The following is a 16,932-nucleotide window of genomic DNA, read 5'->3' as shown; positions in this document are numbered from 1 at the left end:
CACAGTTGATTTCTTCAAACCAAGCTGCTTACCTATTGCAGATTCAGTCTTCCCAGCCTGGTTTAGGTCTACAATTTTGTTTCTGGTGTCCTTTGACAGCTCTTTGGTCTTGGCCATAGTGGAGTTTGGAGTGAGACTGTTTGAGGTTGTGGACAGGTGTCTTTTATACTGATAACAAGTTCAAACAGGTGCCATTAATACAGGTAATGAGTGGAGGACAGAGGAGCCTCTTAAAGAAGAAGTTACAGGTCTGTGAGAGCCAGAAATCTTGCTTGTTTGTAGGTGACCAAATACTTATTTTCCACCATAATTTGCAAATAAAGTCATTAAAAATCCTACAATGTGATTTTCTGGATTTTTTTTCTCAATTTGTCTGTCATAGTTGACGTGTACCTATGATGAAAATTACAGGCCTCTCTCATCTTTTTAAGTGGGAGAACTTGCACAATTGGTGGCTGACTAAATACTTTTTTCCCCCACTGTAAATGCGCATATAGGCTGTGACTTACTTAGAATTAAATACAAATTAAACGAAAAATTACTTATTAGTACCTTTGAATTCATTTTTAGAATTCATTTTTAGAAACACAAGTTTGGCCAGTCTGTGGCTTCAGGCCAGCAGCGGAGAATATCATCTCCACACTTGCAGAGCCACTGGGGATGCTAAACACCCTTTTGGCCACTCTGCCAGGCTGGGCAGGGATGCAGTAATGCAGTTTTCTTTTTATTTAGATAGGCCTAAAGGTTTTTAGGCAAAATAACCCAATCAAAACGGAAATCTCCTTGAACGTTTGGAATATGCCAGGCCTATTGGGCCAAAATCAATGATGGCCTACTGTAAAGATAATAGAACGAAACGTTTAAGAGATCTGATTTATAAATACTTTGCTACAATGACACACTTAGTTATCTACCCACCTCGTTCATTTCTTTTAGCATGTACACATAGTAAGTAGACCATCATGCTTTTGGGATAAGTGTCTTTTCAGATTCCACAATGATTCTTTAGATGTGGACACTCCATCACAGCTCTTGGTCCTCATTTTTGTAAGCCACCTTGATTTAGCACCTGTGTGTTTTATCAGTTTCTTTATGAAAATATTTAGCGAACTCCATGACAGTAGCTAAAGCAAGGGGCTATAGCAGGACACAAGAAGACTACAACTGCATGCTGGGCCGTGCATGCCCTGAACTGAAGTGAGCGCTACTGGAGCGAAATTGGAGCGGGCGAGAAGGCCGACGCTCCAGCCTTTGGGAATCTCACTCCACTCTCCAGTCAAATTGGGCACGCTCTGCTCCGCTCCGCTCACATACTCTGGCATGGGCTAATGGGGATCCTAATTCATCAAAATCAAACACACACACACAGAGATACACATCCAGCAAACAAACAACCAACAAATACACAGTGAACACACAACATAAACACTAGAACCATGGCCCAGTTCCCTAGTGTTGGACTAATAACCTTTTTCCCAGTCAAGCTATGCATGTTATTATCTAACAATGTATTATATCCATCTGTGTGAAGGCCATTGAGGGCTTTGCTCTGATGGTAAAGAGAACAGCTCAGATCCTGCAGTCGTTTGGGACAGAGCTAGCAGAGACTGAACTACCCAACGACATCCAGGCTACCAGCAACCTACTGGGGACACACACCAACAAGAAGAGCAAGATGAAGGTACAGAGCACACACACACACTCTCCTCCAGGAAGATGAATACACAAAATAATATGATGGGTTAAATCTACGTAAATCATTGTCTTATTGTCTTTATCCCACACCACTGATATCAGCGTGATGGTGTTGGTGTGTGTATCTGATTCCCCTGATGTGTTTGTGCCTCCAGGAGGATCTGCTGGTGGCTTTAGGACAGGGCAGCAGACTGTTGGAGAGTATTAATGAACCAGTGGTTAGAGACCCAGACCACAACATGAACCAGGACGAACTGGAGAACCTGGCCACCGTACAGAGGTTAGAACACACTGGGAACCATGAACACTGGGGTTAGAACACACACTGCGAACCTTGAACACTGGGGTTGGAAAAGATGGCGCCGGAGGGGATGGCTGCCGTTTTATGGACTCTTAACCAACTGTGCTATTTTGTGTGTTTTTTCGCATTGTTTGTAACTTATTTTGTACATAATTTTGCTGCTACCGTCTCTTATGACCGAAAAGAGCTTCTGGACATCAGAACAGCGATTACTCACCTTGAACTGGACGAATAATTTTTCTTAAATGAGTCGGACAAGAGGGATTTTCTCCAGACACCCGACAGGGCCCTCATCCCCGTCATTCGCAGTAGAAAGAAAAGGAGATATCGCGGAAGGAGAACGGGGTGCTTGGTAAGGAGCCGGCGACGAGTGGCTAACCTGCCTTTGCCATCGATGCTATTGGCCAATTTACAATCGCTTGATAATAAAGTGGACGAACTACAGGAACAAATATCCTACCAACGGGACATTAAAAACGGTAATATCTTATGTTTCACTGAGTCGTGGCTGAACGAAGACATGAATAACATACAGCTGGCTGGTTATACACTGTATCGGCAGGATAGAACAGCAGCCTTGTAAGACAAGGGGTGGCGGTCTATGTATATTCGTAAACAACAGCTGTTGCACGATATCTAAGGAAGTCTTGAGGTTTTGCTCGCCTGAGGTTAAGTATCTCATGATAAGCTGTAGACCACACTATGTACCAAGAGAGTTTTCATCTATATTCTTCGTAGCTGTCTATTTACCACCACAAACCGATGCTGGCACTAAGACCGCACTCAATGAACTGTATACGGCCATAAGCAAACAGGAAAACACTCATCCAGAGGCGGCGCTCCTAGTGGCCGGGGACTTTAATGCAGGGAAACTTAAATCTGTTTTACCTAATTTCTACCAGCATGTTAAATGTGCAACCAGAGGGGAAAAAACTCTAGACCACGTTTACTCCACACACAGAGACGCATACAAAGCTCTCCCTCGCCCTCCATTTGGCAAATCTGACCATAATTCTATCCTCCTGATTCCTGCTTACAAGCAAAAACTAAAGCAGGAAGCACCAGTGACTCGGTCAATAAAGAAGTGGTCAGATGAAGCAGATGCTAAGCTACAGGACTGTTTTGCTAGCACAGACTGGAATATGTTCCGGGATTCTTCCGATGGCATTGAGGAGTACACCACATCAGTCACTAGCTTCATCAATAAGTGCTTCGATTACGTCGCCCCCACAGTGACTGTACCTACATACCCCAACCAGAAGCCATGGATTACAGGCAACATCCGCACTGAGCTAAAGGATAGAGCTGCCGCATTCAAGGAGCGGGACTCTAACCCGGAAGCTTATAAGAAATCCCGCTATGCCCGCCGACAAACCATCAAACAGGCAAAGCGTCAATACAGGACTAAGATCGAATCGTACTACACCGGCTCCGACGCTCGTCGGATGTGGCAGGGCTTGCAAACTATTACAGACTACAAAGGGTAGCACAGCCGCGAGCTGCCCAGTGACACGAGCCTACCAGACGAGCTAAATTACTTCTATGCTCGCTTCGAGGCAAGTAACACTGAAACATGCATGAGAGCATCAGCTGTTCCGGACGACTGTGTGATCACACTCTCCGTAGCCGATGTGAGTAAGACCTTTAAACAGGTCAACATTCACAAGGCCGCAGGGCCAGACAGATTACCAGGAAGTGTACTCCGAGCATGCGCTGACCAACTGGCAAGTGTCTTCACTGACATTTTCAACCTGTCTGAGTCTGTAATACCAATATGTTTCAAGCAGACCACCATAGTCCCTGTGCCCAAGAACACTAAGGTAACCTGCCTAAATGAATACCGACCCGTAGCACTCACATCTGTAGCCATGAAGTGCTTTGAAAGGCTGGTCATGGCTCACATCAACACCATTATCCAAGAAACCCTAGACCCACTCCAATTTGCATACCGCCCAACAGATCCACAGATGATGTAATCTCTATTGCGCTCCACACTGCCCTTTCACACCTGGACAAAAGGAACACCTATGTGAGAATGCTATTCATTGACTACAGCTCAGTGTTCAACACCATAGTGCCCTCAAAGCTCATCACTAAGCTAAGGACCCTGGGACTAAACACCTCCCTCTGCAACTGGATCCTGGACTTCCTGACGGGCCGCACCCAGGTGGTAAGGGTAGGTAACAACACATCCGCCACGCTGATTCTCAACACGGGGGCCCCTCAGGGGTGCGTGCTCAGTCCCATCCTGTACTCCCTGTTCACTCATGACTGCATGGCCAGGCACGATTCCAACACCATCATTAAGTTTGCCGATGACACAACAGTGGTAGGCCTGATCACCGACAACGACAAGACAGCCTATAGGGAGGAGGTCAGAGACCTGGCCGTGTGGTGCAACCTCTCCTTCAACGTGATCAAGACAAAGGAGTTGATTGTGGACTACAGGAAAAAGAAGAGGACCGAGCACGCCCCCATTCTCATCAACAGGGCTGTAGTGGAGCAGGTTGAGAGTTTCAAGTTCCTTGGTGTACACATCACCAACAAACTAACATGGTCCAAGCACACCAAGACAGTTGTGAAGAGGGCACGACAAAACCTATTCCCCCTAAGGAGACTGAAAAGATTTGGCATGGGTCCTCAGATCCTCAAAAGGTTCTACAGCTGCACCATCGAGAGCATCCTGACTGGTTGCATCCCTGCCTGGTATGGCAACTGCTCAGCCTCCGACATCAAGGCACTACAGAGGGTAGTGCGTACGGCCCAGTACATCACGTGGTCCTCAGTAGCTCAGCTGGTAGAGCACGGCGCTTGTAACGCCAAGGTAGTGGGTTCGATCCCCGGGACCACCCAAACACAAAATTTTTTAAATAAATGTATGCACGCATGACTGTAAGTCGCTTTGGATAAAAGCGTCTGCTAAATGGCATATTATTATTATTATTATCACTGGGGCCAAGCTTCCTGCCATCCAGGACCTCTATACCAGGCGGTGTCAGAGGAAGGCCCTAAAAATTGTCAAAGACTCCAGCCACCCCAGTCATAGACTGTTCTCTCTGCTACCGCATGGCAAGCGGTACAGGAGCGCCACGTCTAGGTCCAAGAGGCTTCTAAACAGCTTCTACCCCCAAGCCATAAGACTCCTGAACATCTAATCAAATGGCTACCCAGACTATTTGCATTGCCCACCCCCCCCCCCTCTTTTACGCTGCTGCTACTCTCTGTTTATTATCTATGTATAGTCACTTTAATAACTCTACCTACATGTACATATTACCTCAATTAACTCGACTAGCCACATTGACTTGGTACCGGTACTCCCTGTATATAGCCTCGCTATTGTTATTTTTACTGCTGCTCTTTAATTATTTGTTACTTTTATTTCGTATTATTTTATATTGTATTTTTTTGTGATTTTTTTGGGGGGGTATTCTTTTTTAAAACTGCATTGTTGGTTTAGGGCTTGTAAGTAAGCATTTCACTGTAAGGTCTACATCTGTTGTATTCGGCGCATGTGACATAATATTTGATTTGATTAGAACACACACTGGGAACCTTGAACACTGGTGTTAGAACACACACTGGGAACCTTGAACACTGGGGTTAGAACACTAACTAGGAACCTAGAACACTGGGGTTAGAACACACACTGAGAACCTAGAACACTGGGGTTAGAACACACTCAGGGACCTTGAACACTGGGGTTAGAACACACACTAGGAGCCTAGAACATTTGGGTAGAACACACACACTAGGATTCTAGAACATTGGGGTTAGAACACACTCAGGGCACCTAGAACACATGGTTCAGAGATACACAGGAAATCTAGAACACTGGAGAACTTGATGAACGCAAGAGGTTAGAACACACACCAGCTTTTGCTCATCACCATGATAAGGACTGGCAGTGCTGGGTCATCTGAGGTCAGAAGGAGTATTTTGGTGAACACCGGTGACAGAGAAGCCAACACAGGCTGGCACCTTTCACATTCAACTCAGTAGAGTGAGCAAAACACACACATAGGAATAGCAGAAAGTGTCTCCTCTTTTCTAATCTTCTCTCCCTCTTTCTCTCAATCTCTCTTTTCCTGGCCCCATCTCTCTCTTTCACCCCCTCTGCCCCATCTCTCCCTCTCTCTCTTACCCTTTCACCATCTTTCCCTCCCCATCTCTCTCCTCCCCTCTCCTCTATCCATCTTCTCCTCTCTCCCTCCACCCCCTCTCCATCCCTCTCTCCCTCTCCTCCATCAGACTGCTTTCCCAGTTGAATGAGACAGAACGGGCGTTTGATGAGTTCTGGGTGAGACATCAGACCAAGCTGGAGCAATGTCTGCTGCTCCGCCACTTTGAACACAATTATAGAGAGGTGAGTGGGACAACACATGACTACACACACCTGACATCTGTACACCTTGGGTAAAATACACTAGTTACAGTACCTGAGAGCAATACGCCAGAGAGCAACATACACCTTACCAAACTAAGTAGATCATTGAGGCAATTACAGCCCTGATTTTGGTACACCTATGGGACATTGACACGGCCACCTGTGTGTGTGCATGTCACACCTGATCTTTGTATACCATGTCTGTGTGTGCATGTACAACCGGATCTGAGTATATATTGTGTATAGGTCATACCAAATGTCATTACATCTGTCTGTATGTGTCAAACCTGTGTGTGTTCTAACTGTTGTGCTGCTGTTCCAGGTGAGGTGTCTGCTGGACCAGGTGGCAGAGAGATTGACAGCTTTCTCGGAGGTGGGAATAAGCCCCGCCCACGCTGATCACATCTTCCGCGAGCTGAGCAGCCACGAGGAGAGAGTCTGTGTAAGTAAACAAACACACTGATAGACATGTATTATCCAGAGTACGTATAGAAATCAATAATGTCTCCCTTTTATCTTTCCATCCCTCCTACCCCATGCCCTCTCTCACTTCCTCTCTCTCTCCCCCTCTCCCTCTGTAGGAGGTATTGGACCAAGCCCAGGCTCTGGCACGTGAGGGTGACAAGTTGATCCAGAGCTCCCACTATGCTGAGGACTCCATCCAGCCCAAATGCATCGAGCTCCGAGCCGTGAACGAGGAACTGAGCGCCTACCTGAGAGCAAAGAAAGACCACTTACTCAGAGCTATGGAGCTGCACCACAGCCTGGAGAGGGTGAGGGGGACGTAAACACACACATATATACACACATACACAAAGTCAATAAAGTCAATCAAATGCATGCAGAAACACACACACACCACCCCATAAACCCCTAAAAGCACACTCTCAACCCCCCCCCTCTTCTAGGCTGCTAAGTGGTGTGATGATGGCATCTACCTGCTGGCCTCTCAGCCCGTTGACAAGTGTCAATCACATGACGGGGCAGAGTCAGCGCTGCAGGAGATTGAGCGTTACCTGGATACGGCGGGACAGAACAAACTGACTGATCCTAGTGCCATCTGCAGGGACTACGAGACAGTGCTCAACCACGAGTTCAAGGTAAGGGGATCCATCTCTCTGACTTGGACATGCACTCAGACCTGGATTCATAATGTGATCAATTAAATGTAACGAAAAGATGACACAGCAAACAAACAGCTATCAAAACCTGTGAGTGTCCCAGAGTGTAATTTTGTTCCTGGGTCCTCTTCTCCTCCTCTTCTCTCCTCTCCTCCTCTCTCATCCTTTCTCCTCTCCTCCCTCAGGACCAAGTGGAGAAGGTGTTCCAGAAGCAGGTGTCCATGCAGGAGATGTTTGAGAAGAGAAGGGTCAGTCTGAAGAAGCTGGCAGCCAAACAGACCAGGCCAGTCCAGCCTGTGGCCCCAAGGCCTGAAGCCATCAAGTCCCCACTGTCCTCGCCAGGTGAGTCCATAAATACTACCTGTCCTGAAGTACCACCAGTACTTATGTACCATATGTCCTTATATACCACCTGTCCTGAAGTACCACCAGTTCTTATGTACCATATGTCCTTGTATAACACCTGTCCTGACGTACCACATGTGTTTACACATCATCAGCACCCTGTCCTCACAAATACAGTCCTGACATAGGGTTAATGTTCTTTTAACTAGATCGGTCAATATATATTTAGATATGTGTATAGTGTTATTATCCCACCTCACCTCCTCCACTCTCTCTTTCTCTCGCCCATAGCAAAGAGAGTGCTGGAGAAGAGCTGCTCAGAGGGAGACTCTGTAAACGGGGTCAGCTGTAGAAAAGTAAGTTGAGGTCCCTCTTACTTTGGTCTGTGTTTTACTGTGGGATAGTATTATCATACCTGCAGTATGCATGTCAAATGAGACACTAGCTCCAGTAGCTTCAGCAGACACTCATCCTGTGGTGTGTTCTCAGGTGGAGGGCCAGCTACAGAGCAACAGAAGTGCCTCTCTGTCAGAGGAAGACGAGAACCTGGCCATCCTCAGAAAGTACGTTTGTTTGTGTTTTGTCCGATGTTATGTCTGGCTGCATATCTGTGAGTCTGTGGTGTTTCTCTGACTTCTGTGTGTAGTGTTTCACCCATAGAAATAATAATTATAAAGATTCCCTTATCATCTGGTGTCTGTATCATGTAAGCCTGAACTGTCTACATTATGTCTGACTGTGCTCTCTCTATGTAGACATGTAATGAATGAGCTGCTGGAGACAGAGAAGGCATACGTGGAGGAGCTGCTCTGTGTTCTACAGGTGTGTATCTCTCTATCCCTCTCCCCTGGACCATCTGAAACCTCTCCGTCCTCCTCTCACACGTGTATCGGTCTTAACTGTGTTAGTCCTAATGTGTGTTTCAGGGCTATGCCTCAGAGATGGACAACCCAGCCATGACCAGCCTCATGCCCATTCCTCTGCAAAACAAAAAAGATGTGCTGTTTGGCAACATGCCTGAGATCTACCACTTCCACAAGAGGTAAATGAGCGCCCCTAGCGGTTATTAATGGTGTTTACACAGTGATAGGATTACCCAGGCATTGTACTGACTGACTCATCATCTCTTTCTCTCTGCATCCCTCTTCCTTATGATCTCCCAGGACCTTTCTGAGGGAGTTGGAAGAGTACGAAGACTGCCCGGAACTTGTAGGTCGGTGTTTTCTGGAGAGGGTGAGTGTTTGGAGATTGAACTGGGATATGTTGTCTTAATCACTACTCTGATTGTAGTGAAGCATTTGTGATGCAGGGGTATTTCTCTCTCAACCTTTCTCTCTTTTCTTTATTCTCTCTCTCTCTCATAGATGACAGACCTGCAGATTTATGAGAAGTATTGTCAGAATAAACCTCGCTCTGAGAGCTTGTGGAGACAATGTTCCGACTGCGCCTTCTTCCAGGTACACACCATATCCACACCTCCCCTAAGTTACACACACCCAACAGCTTCAGGCCTAAGTGGTTGTTATCCCCTATTCATGTATTTTCCCTGTTCTGGTCTGTACCAGGAGTGTCAGAAGAAGCTGGAACATAAACTGGGCTTGGACTCCTATCTCCTGAAACCTGTCCAGAGGATCACCAAATACCAGCTCCTGTTGAAGGTAGGACCGGTACTTGTCCTTCTATACGTTGTCTCATGATTCACAAGAGCATTCTGGTCCACTCCTTTATATTCATAATGTCTCATTGCAGATCGACATAACTCAATATGTGTATGTTGTAGGAGCTGCTGAAGTACAGTAAGGGCTGTGAGGGGTCAGAGGACCTGCAGGAGGCGCTCACCTCTATCCTGGGCATCCTGAAGGCTGTCAACGACTCCATGCACCTCATCGCTATCACTGGATATGATGTGAGTTCATCATCGACAAACTTCACATTCTCTGAAATGTACTGCATATTCCTTTCATGGCGTCAACATCATATTATTTTAGAGATTGTGTCAACATGTCAATATTACATAAGACTGCAGCACCATAGCTTCTGATGAGACATTAACTTTCTCTTGACCTGTGACCCTTCTTCTGATAGGGTAACATGGGCGACCTGGGCCGGCTGCTGATGCAGGGGTCATTCAGTGTGTGGACAGAACACAAGAAAGGTCACGCCAAGGTCAAGGACCTGGCCCGCTTCAAGCCCATGCAGAGACACCTGTTCCTGCATGAGAAGGCCCTGCTCTTCTGTAAGAGACGGGAGGAGAACGGGGAGGGCTATGAGAAAGCCCCCTCTTACAGCTTTAAACAGTCCCTCAGCGTGAGTCTGTCTGTCTGTCCGTATGTCTGCCTGCCCGCCAGTATGTGTGTTTGTAGTAGGTCTAACAGTGTTTGATATTGCAAGTGAGTTAAAATTGAGCTTTTAGAAGCTAACATTTTCCAAAATGGTATGCCCTCTACCAGATGAGTGCTGTGGGCATCACTGAGAACGCCAAAGGTGACAACAAGAAGTTTGAGGTCTGGTGCAACTCACGGGAGGAGGTGTACATCGTTCAAGTGAGTGGTTTTGCCCAAACGACAGCTACAGACTACATGTCTACAAGTTTGTTTTACAATGATACAGAAATCATATCAGACTCTATTTAGATAAAAAAACAGAAATGGGTTTCATCGTTGTATTTCAGGCCCCAACATCTGAGGTAAAAACGACGTGGGTGAAGGAGATCCGGAAGGTTCTGACAACACAGCTGGAGGCCTACAGAGGTAGGTAGAGTGTCTGTCTGTGGCAGACCTGGTGTCAAATAGTATTTGTTTTCTTTCTAATACTTTGAGTGTATTGTAATTACATTGAGTATTACATTCACTGGTCATGATTTAGTGGGACTGTAGTTGATCTCCCTGCGTGTCTTCCAGAAGCCAGCCAACAGAGGCCATCAGACGGACTGTTCCAGTTCCCCCCTGGTGCTGGAGGACCTGTCAGCCTCAGGTCAGTCACCTGACCCATACTGACCTATTACAGAGTCAGAGCCTCTCATTCACAAATGAGAAGTAATCAAAGACCCACCGAATGTTATGCACTGTATATTACATGGAATAATGGGGCCTGTTTAGGGGGATGTAACAGAAGGTTCAGACAGAAATGTATCATGTATACAACATGTTGTCTTACCGAAGTGTGTTGCAGTGTGAGTTTCTGACTGACCTGTTTCATCCTCCTGTCTCCTCAGTCCATTTAGAAGAGGGGAGAGGAGCATGAAGGAGAAGGGAGAACCAAGCAGCCCCGATGCTAACTCCCGCTCCTTCCCAAAGACCAAAGGTGAGCAGAGAGCGAGAGAGGGGAGGAGGGTATAACATAAAGACCGCTCAGACACCACCACCTTTAAACTGGGTCCAATGCTAAATTCAAAGCTATTCTTTACTCTCAACTGTGTTTAATAGTCATCACTTTCCTAAAGCTTTTCTTGTTTCAGCCAAACACTGAACTATACTACCTTCTGACTGACTCTTAACTAAATGTTGCTTCTCTCTCTGTGATGAGTTGACTAATCTTTCTCTTCACTTCTTTCTATCTCTTTCTATTCACTGCACTTTCCTTCTCTCCATCCCTTCCTTCTTTTATGCCTCACACACCTCTCCCTGTCGCTCTCCTCTTTCTCATCCCACTCACCTCTCCTTCCTTCCTTCTCTCCCCTGCTCCTCTCCTTCTCCTGGCCCAGAAGAAGCAGCGACTAGTCCTACCTCAGACAGAGCAGCTGTGGCTAAAAAGCGTTTTACCTTGCAGGGCTTCAGCAACTACAACAAAGGTAACAGCCCTAGCTGGCCACCAGGGGGTTGCCATAGTACTCTTGTACATTGTTACTATATGTCAGCACTATAGACTTAAATAGGATAATACATGGCATGCTTCCTTCTACAGACCTCTCACCTCCTGACAATAAAAGCTTAACTTTACCCAGGATGCCCCTCTCTCCATCAGGTACCTGACAATTTAGCTAAAGTGACCATAGATTAGAATCTAGAGAGGTAACTTTGTTCCATAGTTTAAGTCAGTGTTTCCCAACTCCAGTCCTCGAGTACCCTCAACAGTACACATTTGTAATGTAGCCACAGAACACACCTGATTCAACTTTCTTTTTTTTATTTCTTTTTTTAAAAATTCATTTAGCAGACGCTCTTATCCAGAGCGACTTACAAGAGCAATTAGGGTTAAGTGCCTTGCTCAAGGGCACATCGACAGATTTTTCACCTAGTCGGCTCGGGGATTAGAACCAGCGACCTTTTGGTTACTGGCACAACGCTCTTAACCACTAAGCTACCTGCCGTCAAGCCCTTGATGAGTTGAATGAGGTGTGTTTGTCCGGGGCTACAACGAAAATGTGTATGGTTGGGGATACTTGAGGACCAGAGTTGGGAAACGCTTGCTTAAGTGACGACCAATTAGAGTTGTACTGTGTAGCTGATAGTGAATAGACTGCTTTAGGGAGCCTGTATCTCTGTTTTTCACCCCTGTAGTCTGTCTCAGAGTAGTGTGTGCTGTAGGATAACAATGGTAGTAAACAGAACATACAGTTAGAACATACAGTGTGTGGTGCTCCTTTGAATGTCCTCTGCTCTCTTCATTCTTTGTCTGTGCTTACTTTAACTTCCACTTTAAAGATATGTTACTACTGATATTTGTCTTATTTGAGTGTTTTGCTACTCCTTTTGTCTCTCTTCCTCCTCTCTTTTCCTATTTTATTCCTGTCTTCCTGTGATGGCTAGGATCTCCCACAAGCCCTGACCATAAAACCAAACGTCATGAGATAAAGAGTGATCCTACTCCGTTTGGCTTTAAAGGTACACCTTCCCATAATAATCCTATTCACTGTATCTGTGGTCGACCATGGTCGCTGCATTTGATCATTTCAACCGTGGTTGGTCAGGGTGTGTTGATTTACAGACAGCGGTTTCTCCCCTCAGACAAGCGAATAAGGTTAATCAGGGAATGTATGATACGCTGTGTTGACTGACAGGCAACAGGAGTCATAGTTACCATGGTCGGTCATTCATTGTGGTTGAGCACGTTCGCTGCAGTCGATCTCTTTGACCATGTTTCAATAGGGTTGTATGTATCTTTCTCTCAGACCCAGGCACTCACGCTCACCTCCACCTGGGCAGAGTCAGGTGGCTCAGCACCTCGAGTCTCTTACAGGCCAAGAGGAGAGGTACCGTACAGCATTCAACTGGACTGGACTGTTTTAGACTGGTTTAGACTGGATTAAGATGTGTGGTGATCACAAAATGGCTGCCGAATTTCACTGAGAGATTGGCCCCTCTCACTCCCTACACACTGTTCCCCTGCCTGAGTCTGTGCATACACATGACCACCTAAATACATATGTTGATATATTTATCCAAAAAAACGTCACGTTCCTTATTGCTGAGTAGTGTTGTGGTTCTGAATGGTCCACACGATTACTGTAGTCTCACTTGGTCCTGTTCTTTCTGATTGCGGTCCATCCTGACAGTGTCTGGTCAGACAGGTTGCTGGAAATTCATACTCTCAATCCCCCCCCCAGTGTGTGTGTGTGCGCGACTGAGCGAGTGTGTGTTTCAGGCTACACAAGACACCAAACTGGGTTATGTCCCTTCTCTCCCTCCTCTAGGATGGACCAAGGGCTCGCTCTCATTGGACGCCAATGAGGAGAATGATGGCTACTCTAGCCCTGAAGAGCCCCTGAACTCAGACCCCGAGGACGAGGGGGGAAAGAAACTAGTGAGTGTGTGTGTGTGTGTGGGTGCGTGCGTGCGTGAGGATACTCATCCACTCCAAGCTGGGATGTGGCTCCACGTATAAACATTTTTTCTAAATAATTGTTTACAATCATACATACAATCTAACACCATATCGTGACTGTGTACAGTGTGCAGGGAAGTACACAGTGGTGTCTGACTATGAGAAGGGAGAGGCCCAGGACCTGTCAGTCAAGAGTGGTGAAACGGTGCAGCTGATCAAGGAGAGAGATGATGGACAGTGGTGAGAATATTACCTCGACGCCCTTACACTTGATTGGGCTTCACACTTTAACAGTCAGAACCTATTCCAACAGGCTCATATTCAATAGGGAGTACCATAGTGCAGGTCTCTCCAACCCTGTTCTTGGGGAGCTACCCTCCTGTAGGTTTTCGATCCAACCCCACTTGTAACTAACATGATTCATGTTAGCAACTAATTATTAGAATCAGGTGTGCTAGGTTAGAGTCGGAGTGAAAACCTACAAGACTGTAGCTCTCCAGGAACAGGGTTGGAGAGACCTGCCATAGTGAAACGTAACAAAACATGTTGAAACAGGAAACGAAAATAAGCAATTCTTATTGGACAAGTTCAGGTAGCACATCCCTGTTGCAGTCCCTTTTCTTCTGTGCCTAATGAATATGACCCAGTATTCAAATCTGAGCAGTGTTGAGTTGGGGTGAGGTGGTGATCAAGGGGTTGTGTGTGTTTGTGTGTTGGTGCAGGTTTGTGAAGAACTTGAAGACCAAGCAGGAGGGCTGGGTGGCTGCAGCCAACCTTCTCACCCTGATTGGAGAGTCCAAGTCCTGCCAGTCTCTCACCAGCTCAGGTAAAACCTCCTCTCCATGTAGAATTATGTGGAACGGGGTGTGTGTGTGTATCTCTCCTAAACCATCTCCTCTAACCTCTGGTCTCCCTGTGTATGTGTGTGTATTCCAGAGGGCAGTGGCTCAGGGAACCTCAGCAATTCATCCAGCTGCTGTGAGACCTACACCAGCTTCTCTGACATCAAGCCCTGAACCCTCCACCCTTCCCTGGCCCCATCAGGCCACCCCAGGCCCCTTGTCTCCAGACCCAAACCCAACAGCACCAGCTGGTGGCTCCCCCAGCAAGACAGCACTTTCTCCCCCCACCCTAAACACAACTTCCCCCCACCTTACCCAGAGGCAAGCCCCTCGATTAGGATACTGGTCATCAACTTCAAGAAGATGCCAACAATAGACTAAATCAAATGTCGTTGACTAGAGAATGGACTCTGGCGCCCTTGTGTAGTTGAAGAGACACAGCAGTGTAGGTTGGCAGCAGCTACACCTAGACACTGATTTTAGGTCAGTTTGATACTTTTGCATTTATCCTTCTTAAAATTGTCAAGGTTAGGATTGGGGGTTGGGTGAGCTGATCCTAGATCTAACCGTCAGCTATGCAAGCAGACAAAATGCTATGGACAAGAACCTGACAAAACCCATAGAAATACAATACAATTCTGTTATGAATTCTAATTCTAAGATTAACCTGATCAGGTATCAGTGATATAGCCACCCCTCCATCTGCAATAGAGTGGTGGACATGGATTGTGTTGAGCCCTTTTTGTTGTACTGTAAGCCTATGTTACAATGCTGTTGGTCTGCATCATGGTCCCCTTGATTGTCTACAAATAGACAAGACTGTTTGTATTTTTTTTTATAGAAAGTTACTGTAAATAAAAAAGATTATGAATGCTATGATTGAAAAGTATACCATGTGTAGCTTTTCAGATTGTTGCTCTATGAGTGCTACCAGTCACCTCAACTGGTGACCATGTACAGTGGGGGAAAAAAGTATTTAGTCAGCCACCAATTGTGCAAGTTCTCCCACTTAAAAAGATGAGAGAGGCCTGTAATTTTCATCATAGGTAAACGTCAACTATGACAGACAAATTGAGAAAAAAAAATCCAGAAAATCACATTGTAGGATTTTTAATATATTTATTTGCAAATTATGGTGGAAAATAAGTATTTGGTCACCTACAAACAAGCAAGATTTCTGGCTCTCACAGACCTGTAACTTCTTCTTTAAGATGCTCCTCTGTCCTCCACTCGTTACCTGTATTAATGGCACCTGTTTGAACTTGTTATCAGTATAAAAGACACCTGTCCACAACCTCAAACAGTCACACTCCAAACTCCACTATGGCCAAGACCAAAGAGCTGTCAAAGGACACCAGAAACAAAATTGTAGACCTGCACCAGGCTGGAAAGACTGAATCTGCAATAGGTAAGCAGCTTGGTTTGAAGAAATCAACTGTGGGAGCAATTATTAGGAAATGGAAGACATACAAGACCACTGATAATCTCCCTCGATCTGGGGCTCCACACAAGATCTCACCCCGTGGGGTCAAAATGATCACAAGAACGGTGAGCAAAAATCCCAGAACCACACGGGGGGACCTAGTGAATGACCTGCAGAGAGCTGGGACCGAAGTAACAAAGCCTACCATCAGTAACACACTACGCCGCCAGGGACTCAAATCCTGCAGTGCCAGACGTGTCCCCCTGCTTAAGCCAGTACATGTCCAGGCCCGTCTGAAGTTTGCTAGAGTGCATTTGGATGATCCAGAAGAGGATTGGGAGAATGTCATATGGTCAGATGAAACCAAAATATAACTTTTTGGTAAAAACTCAACTCGTCGTTTTGGAGGACAAAGAATGCTGAGTTGCATCCAAAGAACACCATACCTACTGTGAAGCATGGGGGTGGAAACATCATGCTTTGGGGCTGTTTTTCTGCAAAGGGACCAGGACGACTGATCCGTGTAAAGGAAAGAATGAATGGGGCCATGTATCGTGAGATTTTGAGTGAAAACCTCCTATCAGCAAGGGCATTGAAGATGAAACGTGGCTGGGTCTTTCAGCATGACAATGATCCCAAACACACCGCCTGGGCAACGAAGGATTGGTTTCGTAAGAAGCATTTCAAGGGCCTGGAGTGGCCTAGCCAGTCTCCAGATCTCAACCCCATAGAAAATCTTTGGAGGGAGTTGAAAGTCTTTGTTGCCCAGCGACAGCCCCAAAACATCACTGCTCTAGTGGAGATCTGCATGGAGGAATGGGCCAAAATACCAGCAACAGTGTGTGAAAACCTTGTGAAGACTTACAGAAAACGTTTGACCTGTGTCATTGCCAACAAAGGGTATATAACAAAGTATTGAGAAACTTTTGTTATTGACCAAATACTTATTTTCCACCATAATTTGCAAATAAATTCATTAAAAATCCTACAATGTGATTTTCTGGAAAATGTTTCTTCTCATTTTGTCTGTCATAGTTGACGTGTACCTATGATGA

The 16,932-nt window shown here is 45.9% G+C and overlaps 1 protein-coding gene across 5 annotated transcripts in view; it reads left to right on the top strand.

Moving 5' to 3' along the window:
* LOC311126456 (guanine nucleotide exchange factor DBS-like) overlaps window positions 1–15,430 on the top strand; it is a 36,931-nt gene extending 21,501 nt beyond the window's left edge. The window contains exons 7-34 of one of the 5 annotated variants that reach the window (XM_084200452.1): window positions 1,532–1,681; window positions 1,851–1,975; window positions 6,248–6,362; window positions 6,706–6,825; window positions 6,965–7,156; window positions 7,292–7,483; window positions 7,690–7,846; window positions 8,141–8,205; window positions 8,339–8,412; window positions 8,605–8,671; window positions 8,776–8,891; window positions 9,013–9,082; window positions 9,214–9,306; window positions 9,415–9,507; window positions 9,630–9,755; window positions 9,935–10,156; window positions 10,300–10,392; window positions 10,521–10,599; window positions 10,750–10,822; window positions 11,064–11,152; window positions 11,553–11,639; window positions 11,753–11,812; window positions 12,598–12,672; window positions 12,960–13,040; window positions 13,482–13,591; window positions 13,740–13,852; window positions 14,335–14,438; window positions 14,549–15,430. In XM_084200452.1, the coding sequence (XP_084056578.1) occupies window positions 1,532–1,681; window positions 1,851–1,975; window positions 6,248–6,362; window positions 6,706–6,825; window positions 6,965–7,156; window positions 7,292–7,483; window positions 7,690–7,846; window positions 8,141–8,205; window positions 8,339–8,412; window positions 8,605–8,671; window positions 8,776–8,891; window positions 9,013–9,082; window positions 9,214–9,306; window positions 9,415–9,507; window positions 9,630–9,755; window positions 9,935–10,156; window positions 10,300–10,392; window positions 10,521–10,599; window positions 10,750–10,822; window positions 11,064–11,152; window positions 11,553–11,639; window positions 11,753–11,812; window positions 12,598–12,672; window positions 12,960–13,040; window positions 13,482–13,591; window positions 13,740–13,852; window positions 14,335–14,438; window positions 14,549–14,628 (3,021 nt within the window). In that variant the 3' untranslated portion in view covers window positions 14,629–15,430. The remainder of the gene's footprint in view (window positions 1–1,531; window positions 1,682–1,850; window positions 1,976–6,247; window positions 6,363–6,705; window positions 6,826–6,964; window positions 7,157–7,291; window positions 7,484–7,689; window positions 7,847–8,140; window positions 8,206–8,338; window positions 8,413–8,604; window positions 8,672–8,775; window positions 8,892–9,012; window positions 9,083–9,213; window positions 9,307–9,414; window positions 9,508–9,629; window positions 9,756–9,934; window positions 10,157–10,299; window positions 10,393–10,520; window positions 10,600–10,749; window positions 10,823–11,063; window positions 11,153–11,552; window positions 11,640–11,752; window positions 11,813–12,597; window positions 12,673–12,959; window positions 13,041–13,481; window positions 13,592–13,739; window positions 13,853–14,334; window positions 14,439–14,548) is intronic. The other 4 variants (XM_084200453.1, XM_084200454.1, XM_084200455.1 and 1 more) reach the window with 4 other exon arrangements.
* The last annotated feature ends 1,502 nt before the right edge of the window (window positions 15,431–16,932 follow it).

The sequence above is a fragment of the Coregonus lavaretus genome (genome assembly GCF_964263955.1).
Source record: "Coregonus lavaretus genome assembly, contig: HAP1_SCAFFOLD_581, whole genome shotgun sequence".
NCBI classification, from domain to species: domain Eukaryota; kingdom Metazoa; phylum Chordata; class Actinopteri; order Salmoniformes; family Salmonidae; genus Coregonus; species Coregonus lavaretus.
Note: the sequence above shows the minus strand (reverse complement) of the source record. Positions and strands in the feature narration are given on the sequence as shown.